General features: G+C 43.0%; 1 protein-coding gene across 1 annotated transcript in view; it reads right to left on the reverse strand.

The window, feature by feature from the left end:
- Nucleotides 1-14,049: 14,049 nt before the first annotated feature.
- RBM45 (RNA binding motif protein 45) overlaps nucleotides 14,050-22,009 on the reverse strand; it is a 35,037-nt gene continuing 27,077 nt past the window's right edge. The window contains exons 9-10 of the mRNA XM_040441316.1: nucleotides 21,590-21,797; nucleotides 14,050-14,274 (exon numbers count right to left, since the gene is read on the reverse strand). Coding sequence (XP_040297250.1) covers nucleotides 21,605-21,797 — 193 coding nt within the window. The 3' untranslated portion in view covers nucleotides 14,050-14,274; nucleotides 21,590-21,604. The remainder of the gene's footprint in view (nucleotides 14,275-21,589; nucleotides 21,798-22,009) is intronic.

Consider the following 22,009-nt stretch of genomic DNA (forward strand, 5'->3'; position numbering starts at 1 on the left):
CCCCAAGGTATTACGTGATGGGCATAGTGAGTTCATGGAATTTTTAATTTTTTGTCACAAGTTAGTGGAATATGAGACTTTGTAAGAAAAAAATAAAAATAAATCATCATTTTCCGCTAACTTGTGACAAAAAATAAAAAGTTCTATGAACTCACTATGCCCACCAGCGAATACCTTAGGGTGTCTACTTTCCGAAATGGGGTCATTTGTGGGGTGTTTGTACTGTCTGGCTATTGTAGAACCTCAGGAAACATGACAGGTGCTCAGAAAGTCAGAGCTGCTTCAAAATGCAGAAATTCACATTTTTGTACCATAGTTTGTAAACGCTATAACTTTTACCCAAACCATTTTTATTTTACCCAAACATTTTTTTTTTTATCAAAGACATGTAGAACAATAAATTTAGAGAAAAATTTATATAGAAATGTATTTAAAAAAAAAAAAAATTTACAACTGAAAGTGAAAAATGTCATTTTTTTGCAAAAATTTCAGTAAATTTCGATTAATAACAAAAAAAGTAAAAATGTCAGCAGCAATGAAATACGACCAAATGAAAGCTCTAATAGTGAGAAGAAAAGGAGGTAAAATTCATTTGGGTGGTAAGTTGTATGACCGAGCAATAAACCGTGAAAGTAGTGTAGTGCAGAATTGTAAAAAGTGGTCTGGTCATTAAGGGGGTTTAAGCTAGGGGAGCTGAGGCGGTTAAACATCGCACCAGCGCCGTACATGTACGGCGCTGGTAGCCTAAGGGTTAAAAAAAATAAAAAAAAGTGTGTAAAAATAATAAAAGATCATATCCTCACAGGACAGGGGATAACTATGTATCAGTTCAGTCGGGGCCCTACATCCCTCTAGGGTCCATGAAATGAACAGAGCATTGGAGGTTGAGTATGCACATTTATCTCCACGGTGGGGTACTGTTCCTCCTTATGGCGAGCACCTAGTAGGCATAAGGAGTCTTATAGGCCAGGCAATGTTCCTCTGGGAAAAAGATACGCAAATTAGCTCTATTTCAAAAAAGAACAGAAAGTTGAGCCTCTGCTGCCACCAGATGTAAGGCAGCTATCCTAAAAGTCAATGGTCAACCTTTTAAACAGGCCTTGAGACATGACTTGGATAACAGCTAATAGTTCTAGCAGTTCAATGGAGGTAAATGGAGCAGCAGTGCAGATATAACCGGAATACTCCTTTAATTCTCACCTCCAGTCTGTATTGACAGGCCGCATCACTGACATATGTACAGGCCATGACCACTGTGGCCAATCACTGGTCTCAGCAGTCTCATATCGTACACCACTGAGACTATTAACGGGCTGCAGCAGTCATGCGGTGTATACAGTCATCACATGCCATCTACATCTACGCCACTGCTGCCTGTAAACGCAAACAGGTGCAGACCGGAACAGGATAGTGGCGAGTACAGTATATGTTCTTTTATTATTTTAATACATTTAGCAACTTTGGGGGGCAATTAGGTTTTAATACGTCAGCCAAGCATGTAATTGAGAGCAGGACCTCATTCGGGAGGAAAGAGCACCTAGAGAGAATGTCACTCTCCCTGGAAGACCCAGCATCTCTACGGATTGCAGGGAGGGGTGGCTTTTTCATGAAGATCACAAGATCCTCAGCATTCACCTGTAAGTTACTCTCAGGGTCCTATCTAATAAAAAAGGGAACATATAAAGTGGACAACTCCTTTTTATAAAACCTGCATATTAATTATTCTAGATATACTAGAAACCAACACTTAGTGGTGGGCTCTTGGGTTTCTTTACCAAAGTATGGATAGTGTCTGCATGTTCTTCATAGGTTCAAGTTTCTTCCAAGACTGATCCCATGATATATGTGCAAGTCTGCACGTTCTTCATAGGTTCATGTTTCTTCTTAGGAACCAAGTAAGACTGATGATATATGTTCAAATCAATGTAGAGCAAAAATCTAGATAAACCCTCTGTTCCATTTTTTTTCCATCTGTCAGTATTGAAAATGATACAAACCTGAGGTTCATCATGACCCATTGACCATGGACAACACTACAAGAACCGTGTTATTACCAGGGCAGCCCACTTATATCCTATCATTCAGCAGTGTTCTCATAGGATGATACTTCAGGCCATCGCTGTCTACATTTTAAGCTCTGTGGCTTACAAGTGATGTGACAAGATCTCTCCTTAGCTACACAACAGGGATATTTGTCATTTAAGGTACGATGACATTACTTACAAGCTACGAAACATGTCAGATTCCAGAGATTGAACTGTCTGATATCTGTACGATGGCAACGAGGCATGACCGGTAGAAGGCGTACGGACGTAGATGTAAATTCACTACCAATTTTATGAGACACTCTTCATTTATAATCTTGAATGAACTGTAGACAATCACATAGGGTATGATAACAGACAAATATGTATGAATAGCATTAAGGCCCAAAATGGGATAAGAACAGTACCCATCTTCAAGTCACCAGCCATATTAGGCAGTCATACTGGTTCAGAAATGTCTCTTCAATGTGTCTTCAGAGACAACCCTTCAAAATGTGGCACGTACAGCAATCACCACGGGTCCCCACTCCAAACAGCGGATTTTGCAGAGGAAAGCCTCAGTCATTTCCCCTTGTACTATTACATGGTGGCTATGCAGAAGAATGCCCATCCATGTAATCTAAGAATTGCTTGGGTGTACCAAAACAGGAGCCACTTTGAGGACATGTTCACATGAGACTGATATACAGTAGATTTTCTGCAGCATACTGAAAAAAAAAAAAACTTACCAAATAGTGTGTTTTTAACCCCTTAAGGACCCATGACGTACCGGTACGTCATGGGTTTAAAACGCGATCACGGCGAGGGTTAATCGGAACAGCGGGCATCCTGTCACAACGCCGGGGGGCATCCTGTCACAACGCCGGGGGACCCCCCCCCCCCATATCGGCGATTGCAGCAAACCGCAGGTCAATTCAGACCTGTGGTTTGCTGCGTTTCCGGTCCATTCGGGTCTCCGGTGACCCGATGAACCGGAAAAGGACTGTGATCGGTGCCACCAATCACAGTCCGAGCATTTGGGAGAGGCGGTGCTGGCCGTGGTGCTGATGGCTGCTGTCCAGGGTGCTGATTGGTGCTGGAGAGAGGCGGGAGATTCAAATTCCCGGTGCTCCTCTCTCCCCTCCTCTTCCTGTTTCAGCAGTTGCACCGTCCAGCACCGTCCTCACCAGGCTCCTGCGATCCCCCCGTCGGCACCCATCACCCTCCAGGTAGGTTAGGGTCAGTGAGGGAGAGGCACCATTAGGCAGGGATAGAAGGGGAAAAAAAAAACACTTTATCTAAATGTATTGTTTTCTAGCTTTGAGACCCTAGACCACTCCCTGCCACTTGCCCCCCCGCCCCGCTTAGTGTCTCCAAAGCCTGAGAGCCATACATATTGGGCATCGCCGCGTCCGTTAAAATCTTATCTATAAAAATAACATTTAACCCAACCCCCCTGGATGAACAGTGTAAAAAAAAAAAAAAGTGCAAAAAAAAGCCATTTTGGCACCCAACATCACAGAAAGTGCAATAGCGAGCGATCAATTAGTGGCAATAAAACCGCCATCTCATCCCACAAAAAATGAGCCCCTACATTATATAGTCGCCCAACAAAAGAAAAAAAACTGTAGCTCCCACGCTATGGAGATACTAAAATAATTTTTTTGGGTTCCTAAAATGATAATATAGTGTAAAATCTAAATAAATTTTAAAATGTAGACATATTAGGTATCGACGAGTCCGTAAGAATCTGCCCTATAAAAATAACATTTGACCAAACCCCTCGGATGAACAGCGTTAAAAATATAAAATAAAAACGGTGCCAAAACACCTATTTTTTTTGCAAAATTTCCATTTGAATCCTTTTTTTCCGGTAATAAAGCAAGGGTTAACAGCCAAACAAAACTAAATATTTATTGCCCCGATTCTGTAGTTTGCAGAAACACCCCATATGTGGTCGTAAATGGCTATATAGCCACACGGCAGGGCATAGAACGAAGGGAACGCCATATGGTTTCTGGAAGGCAGATTTTGATGGACTGGCTTATTTACACCATGTCCCATTAGAAGCCCCCCTGATGTAGCCTAGACTAGAAACTCCAAAAAAGTGACCCCCATCTAAGAAACTACACCCCTCAAGGTATTCAAAAGTTACTTTACAAACTTTATTAACCCTTTAGGTGTTCCACAAAACTAAATAGCAAATGTAGAAACAATTGTAGAATTAAAATTTTTTGTTACCTTGCCTCAAAAAAGTGTAATATAGAGCAACCAAAAATCATATTTACCCTAAAATAGTCCCAAAACAACAACCACCTTATCCCGTAGTTTCCTAGATGGGGTCACTTTTATGGAGTTTCTACTCTAGGGGTGCATCAGGGGGCTTGAAAGGGTACATGGTGTAAATAATCCAGTCCAGCAAAATCTGCCTTCCAAAAACCATATGGCGTTCCCCTTCTTCTATGTCCTGCCGTTTAGCCAAATAGTAGTTTACGACCACATATGGGGTGTTTCTGCAAACTACAGAAACAGGGCAATCCATATTGAGTTTTGTTAACCCATTTTTTCCAGTAATAAAGTAAGGGTTAAAATGGAAAATTTTCCAAAAAATAGAAATTCCAAAATTGTTTCTCCATCTGCCATTAACTCTTGTGGAACACCTAAAGGGTTAACAAAGTTTGTAAACCCAGTTTTGAATACCTTAAGGGGTGTACTTTCTTAGATGGAGTCGCTTTTTTGGAATTTCTATTCTAGGGGTGCAAGGGGACATGGTATAAACAAAACCAGTCCTGCAAAATCTGCCTTCCAAAACCCATATGGCGTTCCCCTCTTTCTATGTCCTCCTGTTTGGCCAAACAGTAGTTTAGGACTACATATGGGGTGTTTTTGCAAACTACAGAATCAGGGCAACCCATATTGAGTTTTGTTTGGCAGTTAATCCTTGCTTTGTTCCTGGAAAAAATGAATTATATTAGAAAATTTGCCCAAAAAAAAAAATCAAAATTCTTACATTTTATGTCCATTTGCCATGAAGTCTTGTGGAAGACCTAAAGGGTAAACAAAGTTTGTAAAATCAGATTTGAATACCTTGAGGGGTGTAGTTTCTAAAATGGGGTCATTTTTGGATGGTTTCTATTATGTAAGCCTCACAAAGTGACTTCAGACCTGAATTGGTCCATAAAAAGTGGGATTTGGAAATTTCTGAAAAATTTCAAAATTTGCTTCTGAACTTCTAAGCCTTGTAACATCCCCAAAAAATAAAATATCATTCCCAAAATGATACAAACATGAAGTAGACATATGGGGAATGTAAAGTCATCACAATTTTTGGAGGTATTACTATGTATTACAGAAGTAGAGAAACTGAAACTTTGAAATTCGCAAACTTTTGGTAAATTTGGTATTTTTTTTATGCAAAAAAATTAACTTTTTTGACCCAATTTTAGCAGTGTCATGAAGTACAATATGTGACGAAAAAAACATTCTCAGAACAGCCTGGGTAAGTAAAAGCGTTTTAAAGTTATCAGCACTTAAAGTGACACTGGTCAGATTTGCAAAAAATGGTCCTTAAGGTGAAATAGGGCTGAGTCCTTAAAGGGCTTCTGTCAGCCCACTAAACCGTTTTTTTTTTTTTTGTTTGTTTAATAATAACCCCTACACTGCGATCTCTGCATACATAAGTAAAATAATAATTTTCGTTCGGTAGAATTTGATAAAACGCTATTTTTATAATATGTAAATTACCTTGCTACCAGCAAGTAGGGCGGCTACTTGCTGGTAGCAGCCGCATCCTCCGATCCTAATGACGCCCCCTCCGCATTGTGATTGACAGGGCCAGGGAACGGAATCGTTCTCTGCTGGCCCTGCCTGTTTTTATTCAATATCTGGCGCCTGCGCCGCGGCCGTACCTATCTTCAATCTGCGCAGGCGCACTGAGAGGCGGCCACTCACTCGGCCGCTCCATCCTCAATGCGCCTGCGCCGATGACGTCACATCTACACCCGGCGCAGGCACATTGAGGAGCGAGCGGCCGAGTGAGTGGCCGCCTCTCAGTGCCCCTGCGCAGATTGAAGACAGGTACGGCCGAGGCGCAGGCGCCAGATATTGAATGAAAACAGGCAGGGCCAGCAGAGAACGATTCCGTTCCCTGGCCCTGTCAATCACAATGCGGAGGGGGCGTCATTAGGATCGGAGGATGCGGCTGCTACCAGCAAGTAGCCGCCCTACTTGCTGGTAGCAAGGTAATTTACATATTATAAAAATAGCGTTTTATCAAATTCTACTGAACGAAAATTATTATTTTACTTATGTATGCAGAGCTCGCAGTGTAGGGATTATTATTAAACAAAAAAAAACAAAGAAAGGTTTAGTGGGGTGACAGAAGCCCTTTAAGGGGTTAAGCAGATGGCCCACTTACAAACCTCTGCATATGCACCTCCATGGGCAAGTTTGTAATCTAGAATCAAAGCAGTCTAATTGGATTTTGCACCCCTTTATCTACTCCCTGCTTCGGAAACTAATAGAATATAAAAGGAAAATAGAGCTAAAGTAACCGGTTATCTTAGGTAGGTAAATGCAAGCTACCTGTGTTTGTAAGGGAAACTTGCTAGTTCGTATATTAAGACCTGTGATTCCAGGAGCCTCTGCACTGCCTTCCTCAGGATACAGACTTTGTAGTCAGAATTTGATGCAGATTCTGTGCCAAAAAGGCATTACCTTTACATGTCCTTTCTTGTAGCAGCCGCAGACGTAAACCATGGCCTCCTAATTAAAACGAGAGGCAGATTCCGCAATGCTGACGGCTCCTTTTTGGCACAGAATTTACTCTAAATTTCCTTTGTCAAAAGATGGCATGTTAACATACCCCAAAATCAGGAGTTGATCATAAAAGGAGAAAGGACATGTTTTTTTAAATCCAATTCTGGTTCTGGATTCACAAACTGTCAAATAGTCCTCTCTTTAGAGTGACGCAGCAGTTCTTCCTCCTTTTTTTTAACCCCCCCCACCTGGACCTGTGAAGTACACTTACTGCTGCTTGATTACAGGTATGTGGGTCCCTGCATGTAAACCTCCTGCACAGATGGGGTCACATGTGCTGATACAGCCAATGACAGGCTTGGCCGGGTCGTGTCCCCATGTAGCTTGTGACACAGCAGTGACATGCCGCTTAGGGACAAGTCACTGCTGAGGCCAGTCATTGGCTGCAGGTGCGCATATGATCGTGTCCAGGCAGGGAGATTACGCACGGGAACCAGAAGTGCGGTGAAAGCAGCCTGGAACTCTCAGAGCTATAACAGAGATGCAGGGACCAAGTATATAAGTGTGTGTGTGTGTGTGTGTGTGTGTGTGTGTGTGTGTGTGTGTGTGTGTGTGTATATGTATATATATATATATATATATATACACATATATACTGCTCAAAAAAATAAAGGGAACACAAAAATAACACATCCTAGATCTGAATTAATTAAATATTCTTCTGAAATACTTTGTTCTTTACATAGTTGAATGTGCTAAACAACAAAATCACACAAAAATAAATAAATGGAAATCAAATTTTTTAACCCATGGAGGTCTGGATTTGGAGTCACACTCAAAATTAAAGTGGAAAAACACACTACAGGCTGATCCAACTTTGATGTAATGTCCTTAAAACAAGTCAAAATGAGGCTCAGTAGTGTGTGTGGCCTCCACGTGCCTGTATGACCTCCCTACAACGCCTGTGCATGCTCCTGATGAGGTGGCGGACGGTATCCTGAGGGATCTCCTCCCAGACCTGGACTAAAGCATCTGCCAACTCCTGGACAGTCTGTGGTGCAACGTGACGTTGGTGGATAGAGCGAGACATGATGTCCCAGATGTGCTCAATTGGCTTCAGGTCTGGGGAACGGGCGGGCCAGTCCATAGCATCAATGCCTTTGTCTTGCAGGAACTGCCGACACACTCCAGCCACATGAGGTCTAGCATTGTCTTGCATTAGGAGGAACCCAGGGCCAACCGCACCAGCATATGGTCTCACAAGGGGTCTGAGGATCTCATCTCGGTACCTAATGGCAGTCAGGCTACCTCTGGCAAGCACATGGTGGGCTGTGCGGCCCTCCAAAGAAATGCCACCCCACACCATTACTGACCCAATGCCAAACCGGTCATGCTGGAGGATGTTGCAGGCAGCAGAACGTTCTCCACGGCGTCTCCAGACTCTGTCACATGTGCTCAGTGTGAATCTGCTTTCATCTGTGAAGAGCACAGGGCGCCAGTGGCAAATTTGCCAATCTTGGTGTTCTCAGGCAAATGCCAAACGTCCTGCACGGTGTTGGGCTGTAAACACAACCCCTACCTGTGGACGTCGGGCCCTCATATCACCCTCATGGAGTCTGTTTCTGACTGTTTGAGCAGACACATGCACATTTGTGGCCTGCTGGAGGTCATTTTGCAGGGCTCTGGCAGTGCTCCTCCTGTTCCTCCTTGCACAAAGGCGGAGGTAGCGGTCCTGCTGCTGGGTTGTTGCCCTCCTACGGCCTCCTCCACGTCTCCTGATGTACTGGCCTTTCTCCTGGTAGCGCCTCCATGCTCTGGACACTACGCTGACAGACACGGCAAACCTTCTTGCCACAGCTCGCATTGATGTGCCATCCTGGATAAGCTGCACTACCTGAGCCACTTGTGTGGGTTGTAGACTCCGTCTCATGCTACCACTAGAGTGAAAGCACCGCCAGCATTCAAAAGTGACCAAAACATCAGCCAGGAAGCATAGGAACTGAGAAGTGGTCTGTGGTGACCACCTGCAGAACCACTCCTTTATTGGGGGTGTCTTGCTAATTGCCAATAATTTCCACCTGTTGTCTATCCCATTTGCACAACAGCATGTGAAATTGATTGTCACTCAGTGTTGCTTCCTAAGTGGACAGTTTGATTTCACAGAAGTGTGATTGACTTGGAGTTACATTGTGTTGTTTAAGTGTTCCCTTTATTTTTTTTGAGCAGTGTGTGTGTGTATATATATATATATATATATATACATATATATACACACACATACATATCCCCAAGTGATTAATTTTCATTTGTCTTTTCTACATTTCGGTCTTTATTGTGTTATGGTTCAAAGGCTGCTAATGAAGAAGTTACCCAGATCCAAAACGCATCTCATCCCTCAGTGGGTTTGTGATAAGGGGTAATTGAACTCTAGCTAATCCGTAACATTGCTTCGTCTTACAGTTGCAAACCAGAAATAAAAAGATTAAATATATCCATTATTTTTACATTGTTCATTAAATTTGAGTAAGATGTGAATGAGAGAAACAGAGAGATGTATGGGCAACTCTGCTCTCTCCATCTAAAATATAAAAGAATTCATTACAAATCAAAATGATTTTGTTACCAAAATGTAGTTTTCAGACCCAGAAAATGTGTTTCTTGTCAGTTTATCAGCAGTTTTTCTTCTTTTCCATGCTTGATTGAAAGTCTCCTTTTCTCATCAGGAATAACTTACTGGTAGTCAATAAGGATGGTTGTGCAGCACCAAATGCTCCAAACTTTTTTTGTTTTGTACCGTAATTCCCATTATGCGAGTCCTCAAGATCCATAAATCACTACCAGACATGTAGATGTGGATTACATGTGTTTTTCCACAATTTTTGCAGTATAATACCAGAAAATTAGACAAATCTCATGTAGACTTTCCTTTTTATTAGGTGTGGCAATTGATATGAATTTCATGCATATTTTCTGTACATAAATCTGCACTGTCTGCAGCTACCTTAAGAGTGGATTCACTGATGTCTTTTCTGCATTTTGATATACACTAACCTAAAGAATTATTAGGAACACCTGTTCTATTTCTCATTAATGCAATTATCTAGTCAACCAATCACATGGCAGTTGTTTCAATGCATTTAGGGGGGTGGTCCTGGTCAAGACAATCTCCTGAACTCCAAACTGAATGTCAGAATGGGAAAGAAAGGTGATTTAAGCAATTTTGAGCATGGTTGTTGGTGCCAGACGGGCCAGTCTGAGTATTTCACAATCTGCTCAGTTAGTGGGATTTTCACGCACATCCATTTCTAGGGTTTACAAAGAATGGTGTGAAAAGGGAAAAACATCCAGTATGCGGCAGTCCTGTGAGCGAAAATGCCTTGTGGATGCTAGAGGTCAGAGGAGAATGGGCCGACTGATTCAAGCTGATAGAAGAGCAACGTTGACTGAAATAACCACTCGTTACAACCGAGGTATGCAGCAAAGCATTTGTGAAGCCACAACACGCACAACCTTGAGGCGGATGGGCTACAACAGCAGAAGACCCCACCGGGTACCACTCATCTCCACTACAAATAGGAAAAAGAGGCTACAATTTGCACGAGCTCACCAAAATTGGACTGTTGAAGACTGGAAAAATGTTGCCTGGTCTGATGAGTCTCGATTTCTGTTGAGACATTCAAATGGTAGAGTCCGAATTTGGCGTAAACAGAATGAGAACATGTATCCATCCTCTGATGGCTACTTCCAGCAGGATAATGCACCATGTCACAAAGCTCGAATCATTTCAAATTGGTTTCTTGAACATGACAATGAGTTCACTGTAGTAAAATGGCCCCCACAGTCACTAGATCTCAACCCAATATAGCATCTTTGGGATGTGGTGGAACGGGAGCTTCGTGCCCTGGATGTGCATCCCTCAAATCTCCATCAACTGCAAGATGCTATCCTATCAATATGGGCCAAAGAATGCCATCAGCACCTTGTTGAATCAATGCCACGTAGAATTAAGGCAGTTCTGAAGGCAAAAGGGGGTCCAACACCGTATTAGTATGGTGTTCCTAATAATTCTTTAGGTGAGTGTATATGATTTTTTTTTAAAAATCTATCGGTAATTTCAGATGAGTGTGTCCACTGCAGAAAGCTCTCCATAACATAATGCTGTTAGCATAATTCAGTAGATGCAAGGCCGGCCAGAGACACATCATTATAAATCATAATGCCATGCAGGCCCGTGAAAGGTGCAATGTCCATAAAGAGAAATCATGCTCCCACACGGAGCCGTACTGAGAACGCTCGTCTCAAATTACTATTGTAGGTTTTTATTCCTTAGTCGTTGGTGTCTTTGTGCCATACACATCCAATTTTTTTGCTCCAGTTGAGAAAAGAAAATGTGAATGTGTGTTGCCCTATTATGGTGTTTTTTACGGCTTTTCTTTGTAGAGCTCTACAGAGGAAGTGACATCAGATGGGGGTACATCCTTTTTCAAAATGCATGTTTTGCAAAGTAAAAAAAATAAATATATATATATATAATTCAACCCCTTTAGATCTGGATGGGGGAAGGTTTTAATTTTTTTTTAGCTCAGGACCGCCGTCCTGGCGGCGGCCCTGTTATTCCTCCTGGACGCGCCAAAACCAGCCACTGGAGAGAGCCTGAGTTAATTGGAAAGCTGTTACATTTGCCTAGTAAGGAACATAGAACAAAAAAATAACTGACAACCCCTTCAACCGCCTCCGGACCACCTAACGCAGGATTGCGTTCCGGAGGCGGTCGATTCATTCCTCCTGGACGCGCCGGCGCGTCATCTCGCGAGAGGCGAGATTTCCTGTGAACGCGCGCACACAGGCACCGAAGGTAAACGAGTGGATCTGCAGCCTGCCAGCGGCGATCGTTCGCTGGCAGGCTGTAGATGTGATTTTTTTTTTTTAACCCCTGAAGGGTACATTAGACGCTGTTTTGATAACAGCGTCTAATATACCTGCTACCTGGTCCTCTGGTGGTCCCTTTTGCTTGGATCGACCACCAGAGGACACAGGCAGCTCTGTAAAGTAGCACCAAACACCACTACACTCCCCCCCCCCCCCCCCGTCACTTATTAACCCCTGATCACCCCATAGACTCCCTGATCACCCCCTGTCAGGCTCCATTCAGACGTCCGTATGTGTTTTGCGGATCCACGGATCCGCAAAACACATACGGACATCTGAATGGAGCCTTACAGGGGGGTGATCAATGACAGGGGGGTGATCACCCCATATAGACTCCCTTATCACCCCCCTGTCATTGATCACCCCCCTGTAAGGCTCCATTCAGACGTCCGTATGTGTTTTGCGGATCCGCAAAACACGGACACCGCGGATCTGCAAAACACGGACACCGGCAATGTGCATTCCGCATTTTGCCAGAACTATATAGAATATGCCTTTTCTTGTCTGCAATTGCGGACAAGAAAAGGACATGTTCTATAGGCTCTACAAAAAACGCACTGTTCGCCCGTTCAGGCCTGATCTTGTGCGCACACTTGCGTTCAGTCCGCCCCACCGCAGTGACAGAAATTTTTTTTTCTGATCACTGCAAAAACACTGTAAAATCGCTGCGGAGCTATAAAAAGATCACTTTTGAGGGGCATGGCGAGTTCATAGAAGATTTTTTTTTTTGTCCCAAGTTAGTGGAATGTCAGACTTTGTAAGAAAAAACAGCAGAAATTGATAGATTTTTTTTTAGTTTTTTCTTACAATCAATTTCTGCTGTTTTTTCTTACAAAGTCTCACATTCCACTAACTTGGGACAAAAAAATAAAATCTCACATGAACTCACCATACCGCTCACGGAATCCAAATGCATAAAATTCTTTAGACATTTATATTCCAGACTTCTTCTCACGCTTTAGGGCCCCTAAAATGCCAGGGCAGTATAAATACCCCACATGTGACCCCATTTCAGAAAGAAGACACCCCAAGGTATTCGCTGAGGGGCATATTGAGTACATGAAAGATTTAACTTTTTGTCACAAGTTAGCGAAAAGGGAGACTGAGAAAAAAAAAAAAAAAAAAAAAAAAAAAAAAAAATCAATTTCCGCAAACTTGTGCAAAAAATAAATAAAAAAAACTTCTATGAACTCGCCATTCCCCTCACGGAATACCTTGGGGTGTCTTCTTTCCAAAATGGGGTCACATGTGGGGTATTTATACTGCCCTGGCATTTTAGGGGCCCTAAAACGTGAGAAGTCTGGAATCCAAATGTCTAAAAATGCCCTCCTAAAAGGAATTTGGGCCCCTTTGCCCACCTAGGCGGCAAAAAAGTGTCACATGTGGTATTGCCGTACTCAGGAGAAGTTGGGCAATGTGTTTTGGGGTGTCATTTTACATATACCCATGCTGGGTGAGAGAAATCTCTCTCTCAAATGACAACTTTGTATAAAAAAAAAAAAAAAAAAAAAAAAAGGGAAAAGTTGACTTTTAGAGAGATACACCCAGCATGGGTATATGTAAAAATACACCCCAAAACACATTGCCCTACATTCTTCTGAGTACGGCGATACCACATGTGTGACACTTTTTTGCAGCTTAGGTGCCCAAATTCTAAAGAGCACCTTTAGGATTTCACAGGGCATTTTTACTTCTCACGCTTTAGGTCCCCTAAAATGCCAGGGCAGTATAACTACCCCACAAGTGACCCCATTTTGGAAAGAAGACACCCCAAGGTATTTCGTGATGGGCATAGTGAGTTCATGGAAGTTTTTATTTTTTGTCACAAGTTAGTGGAATATGAGACTTTGTAAGAAAAAAAAAAAAAAAAAAAAAAAAAAAATATAATCATTTTCCGCTAACTTGTGACAAAAAATAAAAAAAACTTCTATGAACTCACTATGCCCATCAGCGAATACCTTAGGGTGTCTACTTTCCGAAATGGGGTCATTTGTGGGGTGTTCCTACTGTCTGGGCATTGTAGAACCTCAGGAAACATGACAGGTGCTCAGAAAGTCAGAGCTGCTTCAAAATGCGTAAATTCACATTTTTGTACCATTAAAAAGCCATAAAAATATCATGAGTAAAAACAGATGAAAGAAAATCAGATAAAGCCCAAGTTACAATCTCAACACAATCTACAATATACCGGTACATATTTATTTTTTAACTTAAGAGGAATTTCCCAATTGATTCTGTCCCGTCTTAGTCTTCTAGAATTATTAATCCGGTTTATGAAATGAGTACACACACGGTAAATAAAAATACAAAACACTTTTCTTTTCTTTTTTTTTTTATTCGTTGCATATAGCATGTATGCACACACAAGAAAGGGAAAAAAAGCAGCTGCCTTCGCACTGTAGTTTGTGTTAAAGGAATTAAAATTCATCTTAAAAACGTACAATATTAGATTTTCGGACCGTGAACAAAATGCACAAATGCTTCCTAAACCAGTACATAAAAGCTGTCTCCTGTCACGTTTCAGTCAGTCAGGTGAGGGTCATGTCATAATTTAGTCTCTGTTCTGTAGAAAGAGCACAATACAATTATGAAAACAGTTATCTGCATAAAAGTCATTCAAAATCATCAACCAAGGACTACATACAATGACCGTCTGCAGGGGCACGAGCTGCCAGATAGAGGAGAATAGACGTTCTGCAAAGAGGATTTATTTTACCAAATAACATGAAATCTGGGCATTAAAGAGAACCTGTCACCACTCCTGACATGCCTATTATAATAGCTTGAATTAATGAATTACTAGCAGTCTGCAGTAAGGGTACAGAGGGGAGGTAACCAGTCTGGGGGGTGTACCTCCACAGACTCTGTATCCAATCAGTGCTGCCATGTTCAGACTGTGCAGGGACACCCCCCCAACTGGTTACCTCCCCTCTGTACCCTTACTGCAGACTGCTGGCAATTCATTCATAACTTCTAGTAGAAATAAGAAAGGAATGGCACAACACAGAGCCATGGGAATAGATGCTCCAGAATTGTAATTACATGGGGAATGCATGAAGCTATAAAAACAGGCCTGTCAGGAGTGGTGAAAAGTACTCTTTAAAATGTACTCTTATTATGCCGATCCTCTATTATCCCTCTTGGAATTGTATGAATTGATAACTGGGTGTTACTGCTCTCCTCGTAACTAATCAGGGATGACTGTGTAAAGACCATGTAGGTACACGTTCTACTGACAAGACAACAGTAATGCATAGTCATCAATATGTTTATACATTTCTTGGAGGAATAAAGGAGGATCATCATCATGAAAAATAGATGCTCCTGAACTGGGATTACAAGTATTTACATAGACCTGTCCTTTGTAGCAGAGTGCTAGTAGATGAATACATTGTGCATGTGATCCTAGCCCGGTTACACCCCACAGCGCATGAGTGAGAATGAATCTCTCAGTAGTGCTGTGCTGAACGATTCATTCCCCCGCATGTGCTATAGTTTGTAACCAGGTGAGGTATGGTACATGATCCCGGAAAAGCCAGGAGCATATAACTGGACTGGGAGCATAGCCACGGCACTGGTAAGAAGCTTTTAATAAGTACAAATGTAATTAAGGCTACTTTCACACCAGCGTTTCGGTGTCCGCCTGTGAGATCCGTTTCAAGGCTCTCACAAGCGGCCCCAAACAGATCAGTTTAGCCCCAATGCATTCTAAATGGATGCGGATCCGTTCAGAATGCATCAGTTTGCCTCCGTTCAGCCTCCATTCCGCTCTGGAGGCGGACACCAAAATGCTGCTTGCAGCGTTTGTGTCCGCCTGGCCGTGCGAAGCCAAACGGATCCGTCCCGACTTACAATGCAAGTCAATGTGGACGGATCCGTTTGACGTTGACACAATATGGTGCAATTGCAAACGGATCCGTCCCCCATTGACTTTCAATGTAAAGTCAGGACGGATCCGTCTGACTAACAATTAGAATACTACTTTTTTTTTTTTTACGTAGAATGCAGACGGATCCGTTCTGAACGGATACCATCGTTTGCATTTATAGGTGCGGATCAGTCTGTGCAGATACCAGACGGATCCGCACCTAACGCAGGTGTGAAAGTAGCCCAAGGAGGTGGGATATGAAATAAACAAAAACCACATACTAAATAACCCCTTTATGTCTCTGAGCTGACCTTAGGACTGTGTCCATGTGAACATAGTTCTCTGAATTCCTTATATTCTATTTCTATGTGCATTCAACTTTTCATATTAACCCATTAGGAGCTGCTATCTAAGTATGTATTTTGCTGCAGTTTCTGTTTTTCAAAAAACTAAATTTGCTACCTCCTACCCATCAGTTCTTACAGAGCGGTCGCATCGATGACTTTAAAATGTGATTATGAGCCTCTTCCTAGCAATGATTGGCGCAGGGTCTGATTACTGGCGGCTTCTATTCGGACTTTCCCTGCTGTCACCTGGAAAAGGTTACCCTGCACCAAGCAGTCACACCTTCAGCGCACAGAGCAGTATGTCAGGAGAACGATGGAGTAGATGTGGGTGGAAAATGGGCTCATCACTCCACAGCTAAGAGGGGTTTTCTACGGAAACAGTCTCATAAAAAGTCTGCGAAAAAGGCAGTCGGGCATTTTAAGTAACAGGTATCTCCCGAATTCCCACAGAAATGAATGGAGCGGCCGCACGTATACCCGACTTGCTGCTCCGTTCATTTCAGGGGGTACAGGGTGGTACCCCCACCAATTTAATAGTTTTCCCCTAACCTGGAATGCCCCTTTAAGTCTTGAATCTACCTTTTTAAAAAGGACCCAATCACTAGAGTTAAGACTTCTAAATCACGACCTGTTATCCAGGATGGTAACGGTACAATAATCCTCTTTGTATTCTGTCTGGTTGGGCAGAGGACTGAAAAATCATTCAAATGCCTGTAAAAAAAGAGGCAGAACGTCTCCAGAACGGTCACGTTGGTTGGTCCCCTCCTGACGTGATTGACATCTCACAGGCCTGGCATGTAATCACCTCCGGCGTATGCACAGACAAAGCTAAGCCCAGTACAACTGACCTCACTGTGCATGCGCCAGACTCCATGAGAGGTGGCTTTTGAGGACTTACCTGGAGGCCAGGAGGTAACTAGCCAGTGCGACTATTTAGGAATGTGGCTTCGAACCTGTGACTCCTAACAAGTCATTTCAATACATTGGTCATGTTATGCCGAGTCTGTCAGAATATAGAAGGGCATCACTACGCCCGTTACCATCCTGGTAAGGAGGATGGTGGAGGACCCGTGTTTGTGCAGCACTCCTATTAGTGCAAAGAATATCAGAGAAACTGAGGTTAAACTGCAATTTTACCCAAAAAGCTAAATCTCCTGCCATTCTTGATAATATCTGGGGGAACAGCCAGAAGGCTGCGCTACTTATGTACACAATGTGAGAAGTACATATCTCACGTATACTACTCTACAGGGGGGTGCAGAGATTTACCCTTTAATAATAAAGAAAAAACATGAACGCAATAACCAATGCTGTGCGGTGATAACGCAGAGATCGCTCCTCGCACTCTGTCTGGCGAAGAAAAGCCAGATAATGATATCAAGTTTATGGACTGTAGTAGATCGGCACCATATGCAACCATTCCCTACATAATCATAATCCATACAATATGAGAATACAAATCTATGAGTTATGGGTTATACTTAACGCAATGTTTTACAGCTCTGGTAACAAATACCAGGTTCACATCACGTTTTTTGTCTTACGTTTAACATACATAAAAATGGCCTCTGTCAGCAGTTTTGTACCAGTGAAACTATCTGACCTGTTCCATGTGCACTTGGCAGCTGAAGGCGTCTGTGTTGGTCCCATGTTCATATGTGTCCACATTACTGAGAAAAATAATGTTTTAATTCCTAAGACCTAGAGGCTCTGCTCTCTCTGCACTTTGACAGGTCCAAGCGAGATGACGTTTCCACTGCCTGGCCCTGCCAAAGTACAGAGGGTGCAGCAGTTGCAGAGAGAGCAGAGCCTCTAGGTGTAACGGCAAAGCCCCCTTTGCTCCTAGAGGTTCATTTGCATATATTAAAACATCATTATCCTCAGTAATGCGGGCACATATGTACATGGGACCAACACAGATGCCTTCAGCTGCCAAGCGCACAGTAACAGGTCAGTCATAGGTACAGATCTGCTGACAGATGCCCTTTATAAACGGATGCCACTGTGTCATCCATCACCATAGAGCTCCACACGTTAGCATACACTTTTTTTTTTTTTGCAGGGACTCTGCAGGGTGGAGAAGCATAGTGCACTGCACTTTTGAATCCTTTTTCCCTCCCAATGTATATGTTAGACGTAGGGCATAAACACTTTATATGATTGTATCAGTAATCGCCATATACCCGCAGTCTGATTAGGATTTTTAAATGTTCTTAAATTTTCTGTGTGGCCAGAAATGGTTATAACTCTAAGTATTAAAAGGGGTTATCCGAGTTAATGGAAAAAAACAAAAAAAAAAAACACACACTCAAAACCCATCAGGATATACATATAATTTGGTTAAGATAGATTTCATCAAGTTAAAACCCATATGTCCACCTTTTCATGGTTCTGTCATTGCTTTGTTTACATGCTGAAGTACAAGGTGAGGGGGCGTGTAACAACAAAGCCTGAGCTCTGCCTCATGAATATTTCTGGGCGTGAACAATCTGACCTTCCCCTCACCCTGCTCTGCACTTTGCATAAAAAAAAAAAAAACCACCATCATCTCCTAGCTCACACTGGCAGAAGATCTTCCTGCACATTGCAGTTGGAGCTGCCTGCCGGATACGCCGATCAGTGTGACAACTGACAGCATTTGTAGATGGATCCGGGTGCGGCCCCGTCTACAAATGCATTGCAAGAACGGATCAGTCTATCCGCTTGTCATGCGGATGGACGGATCCCTCTGGCAGTCTTTTTCACACTTTTTATTGTCTGCGCATGGGCAGACCGGAAGGACGGATCCATCCTTCAGTTGTTTTGCAATGCCAGATCCGGCAGGCAGTTCCGTCGTCAGAACTGCTCGCCGGATCACTATGCTGCAAGTGTGAAAGTAGACTTAGTCCTGCGCCGGAGCTCCGCACCCGTCCCCATTATAGTCAATGGGGACGGAACGGCAGTCCAGCGGCACGGCCAAATAGCGGCAGGGGGCGGATCCGACAGGGTGAACAGCCTGTCTGATACGTCCTGCCACTAGTGTGAAAATACACTTGCGCTAGTGTGAAATGTACCATTAGCAGTATCTGTATCTAAGCAATATCTATATTATTCAAATATATATTCAATATAGATATTGCTTAGATAAATATATGTATTGGTGGCAGATATGGATTATGTATAGCTGAATCCAAAAACATGATTGACATTTATTTATTTTTTCCCAGGGGGTGTTCAATGTGTAATGTCTACTAGTGGGGGAGGGGGGGGGGGGGGGGGGAGGGCTGTAAGAACAGGGAACAGGGCTGTAAGAACGATCCATGTGTACAAACTGGCACCTCTAGCCCAGTGAGTGCAGGAGCGATAACATACCCTGCTGCTGGAGAAGGTCGTCTCGGCTCTGGTATGTACCACGCATGAGCGATCGCATACCATCGCCGAGGCAGTGTGAGGAGAGCTGGAGAGGGGCGGGCACCAGAGGCTCTGACGTCCCGTTTACAGAGCCTGGCCACTCCCTCAAGCGGGGAGAAGCCTGTAAACGAGACGTCAGCACCAGAGCCGGCTTGCTGACGTCAGGGGTCACATGACCCAGAATTAAACTGGCCAAACGGGGAAAGATAGCTTATAGAAGTGATTTAAAGAAACTTTCAGTGAACTAGAATAAGAGTAATTAGAATAAATTTATTTAAGTCGGATAACCCCTTTAATAAAATTGAGTATTATTTGAACTACAACTGACTATGGAGTTATAATTTGTTATTTTGAATTTGATCTATGTATCTTAATATTGGTTTCGCTAAAGGTGATACTGGATTGCTTACGCAGTGAGTATAGGGAAACCGTGTTGGTTTTTCATGATGTGAACCCAGCCCCAGTCATGTACTGGCGCTGATCGCTACGGGCTTGCTTATGGTTAAACTACAGAGCGAGTAAAGCGACCCTGGTCCAGCATCTCTTATTGCATCTAATATCAAAAGTGGCTTTCCTTCCTCACTTTTTAGGTGCAAGTCAGTATCCACTGTGATCTACACAGCAGTGTGTCCGAGGGTCACAATAATTGGCACGCAGCTAAAACGGGGTCCCAAATGTAGGGTTGCATTAAGTATTGAACTTTTGATATCTAATCAACACTTTTTCCCCTGGATCGTTACGAAAGCGGGATTTGCTTTTACTGGATACTAGGCTACTGCGCAGCTTAGCGTCTCTTCTCATTGCCGCGCTCGGCTCATCAGCAGCACAGTGGAGTCCCTCCCTCTCCCCTGTGACAGCCGCCACTGCCACCAATTAAAAACATTATGGGGAGGGTGCTCTGAAGCTGCCACTGCGCCACCAATGAAAATAATTAACCCCTAAATGCAAATGTATCAGGCTGCTGCAGCAGTTGCAGGCTGTATCATACAGCCAAGCACCTGCCCGCAATGACGGGGAATGGCAATCGAGATGAACCCAGTTATTTAACCCCTCAGCAACATATATTTGCAATTAGGGGTTAATTATTTTCCACCCCTTTAGTACTTTGGCAGCTTCTGATTGGAGCCTCAGCAATTAAAAAAAAAAAAAAAGAAAAGAAAAAAGAAAGAAGAAAAGGTATACTCACCACCCTGAACCACTGCTCTCATCCTCCTCCCAACACACTTTGTTTTCCTGACTAAAGCAGTGACATGCTCGTATACCACGCGCGACTACTGCAGCCAATCACTGGCCTCTGCAGCCATACAGCGCTGAAGCCAGCGATTGGCTCCAGCTGTCACATGCGGTTATATGGACATGTCATTACTGCAACCAAGAACATGTCATGGCCGCAGGAGGTGCAGAGGATCTAATACCCTTTCTGCCTTTAAACTTTGTCAATTTCTTCAAAGAAGCATGAAAAAAAATGTATTCTCTCAACTGTTAAAAAGGTACATGATGTAAACTGTAGTGAAGGTAATCTTACCAGTGACTGCATTTGTGAGTTATAACCTCCCTTCTAATCCTCAGCTGTGTCATGTGACCAACTCTGACTTTCCAAATAACACAGCATCTTCTGTGTGGACAGGAAGTCAGTTTCTCTATGTGTTCCTATGGAAGCCTCAATGTCAGTCTCATAGGAATGAATAGATAAACTGACTTCTGCTTCTGTGTTTTTCACAAGACACACAGCCGAGGATCAGAAGGAAGGTTATAACTCACAACTAGTGTCACTGGTAAGAAGATTACATCATGTACCTTTCTAATGGGCCAAGGAATACAGATTGTTGTGGGAGTGCTTCTTTAATGTAAAAAAAACTAAAAAGGGACAACTAATAAAAGATCAGCACACCGAGCCACAATGAAACCTCTTTCAGTCCTTATAAAAAGACTGGATTCCCTGTGACAGATTTTTAGTTCCATCATATATTATACATATTGATCATTTTCTCTTTGAAAAGACCACTCCCCGCCAGTAGTTCATGTTGCCCCATTCAAGTGAATGGGATGAGCAGTAATTACACTGCACTGCCGCCATCAGGGAGATATCGAAGAGGACACACTGCCAGCGCCGCAACCCCTTTAACAGCTGATTGGAGGATAGGTCATAAATATTATGCCACTGCACAACCCCTTTAACTTTTCAGACTTGATAACAATGACTCTTGACTGGGAATTGGTTACTACGGAGAAAAGATACGACTCCAGAACTGGCAATCTGAATTGGCACTTACCTGAAATGTCTAAATTCAGTATGTTCTTTGTCTCTTGTTGGACTCATCCTTTGGAGAATCTGCTTGCATCACTTTCAGCTTCACGCTGTTCACCATCTTTCCATGTAGAACAGATATGGCATCGTTTGCACTGTACACTTCAGAATATCTAGCATACCCAACGTTTTTCCCCGGAACAATGTAAACTTCTATGAGATTCCCAAAGCGACTGTAAGAGAGCGACAGGATTATTATTTCCATCATCAAATCTAGAGCAATAAAAGCACATACCATTATTATGCACGCTAGGAGTACAAACCAGAGCTGGCCTGAAACGCGTCACTTGTACGTCTTACTAGTACATTGAAGGGGTTTTCAGACTTTTAAGGTGCATTCATTTCAATGGGGCCACAAAAGATGCCGACAGCACACTGTGTGCGG

Source organism: Bufo bufo, chromosome 7 (assembly GCF_905171765.1).
Source record: "Bufo bufo chromosome 7, aBufBuf1.1, whole genome shotgun sequence".
Taxonomy (NCBI): Eukaryota; Metazoa; Chordata; class Amphibia; order Anura; family Bufonidae; genus Bufo; species Bufo bufo.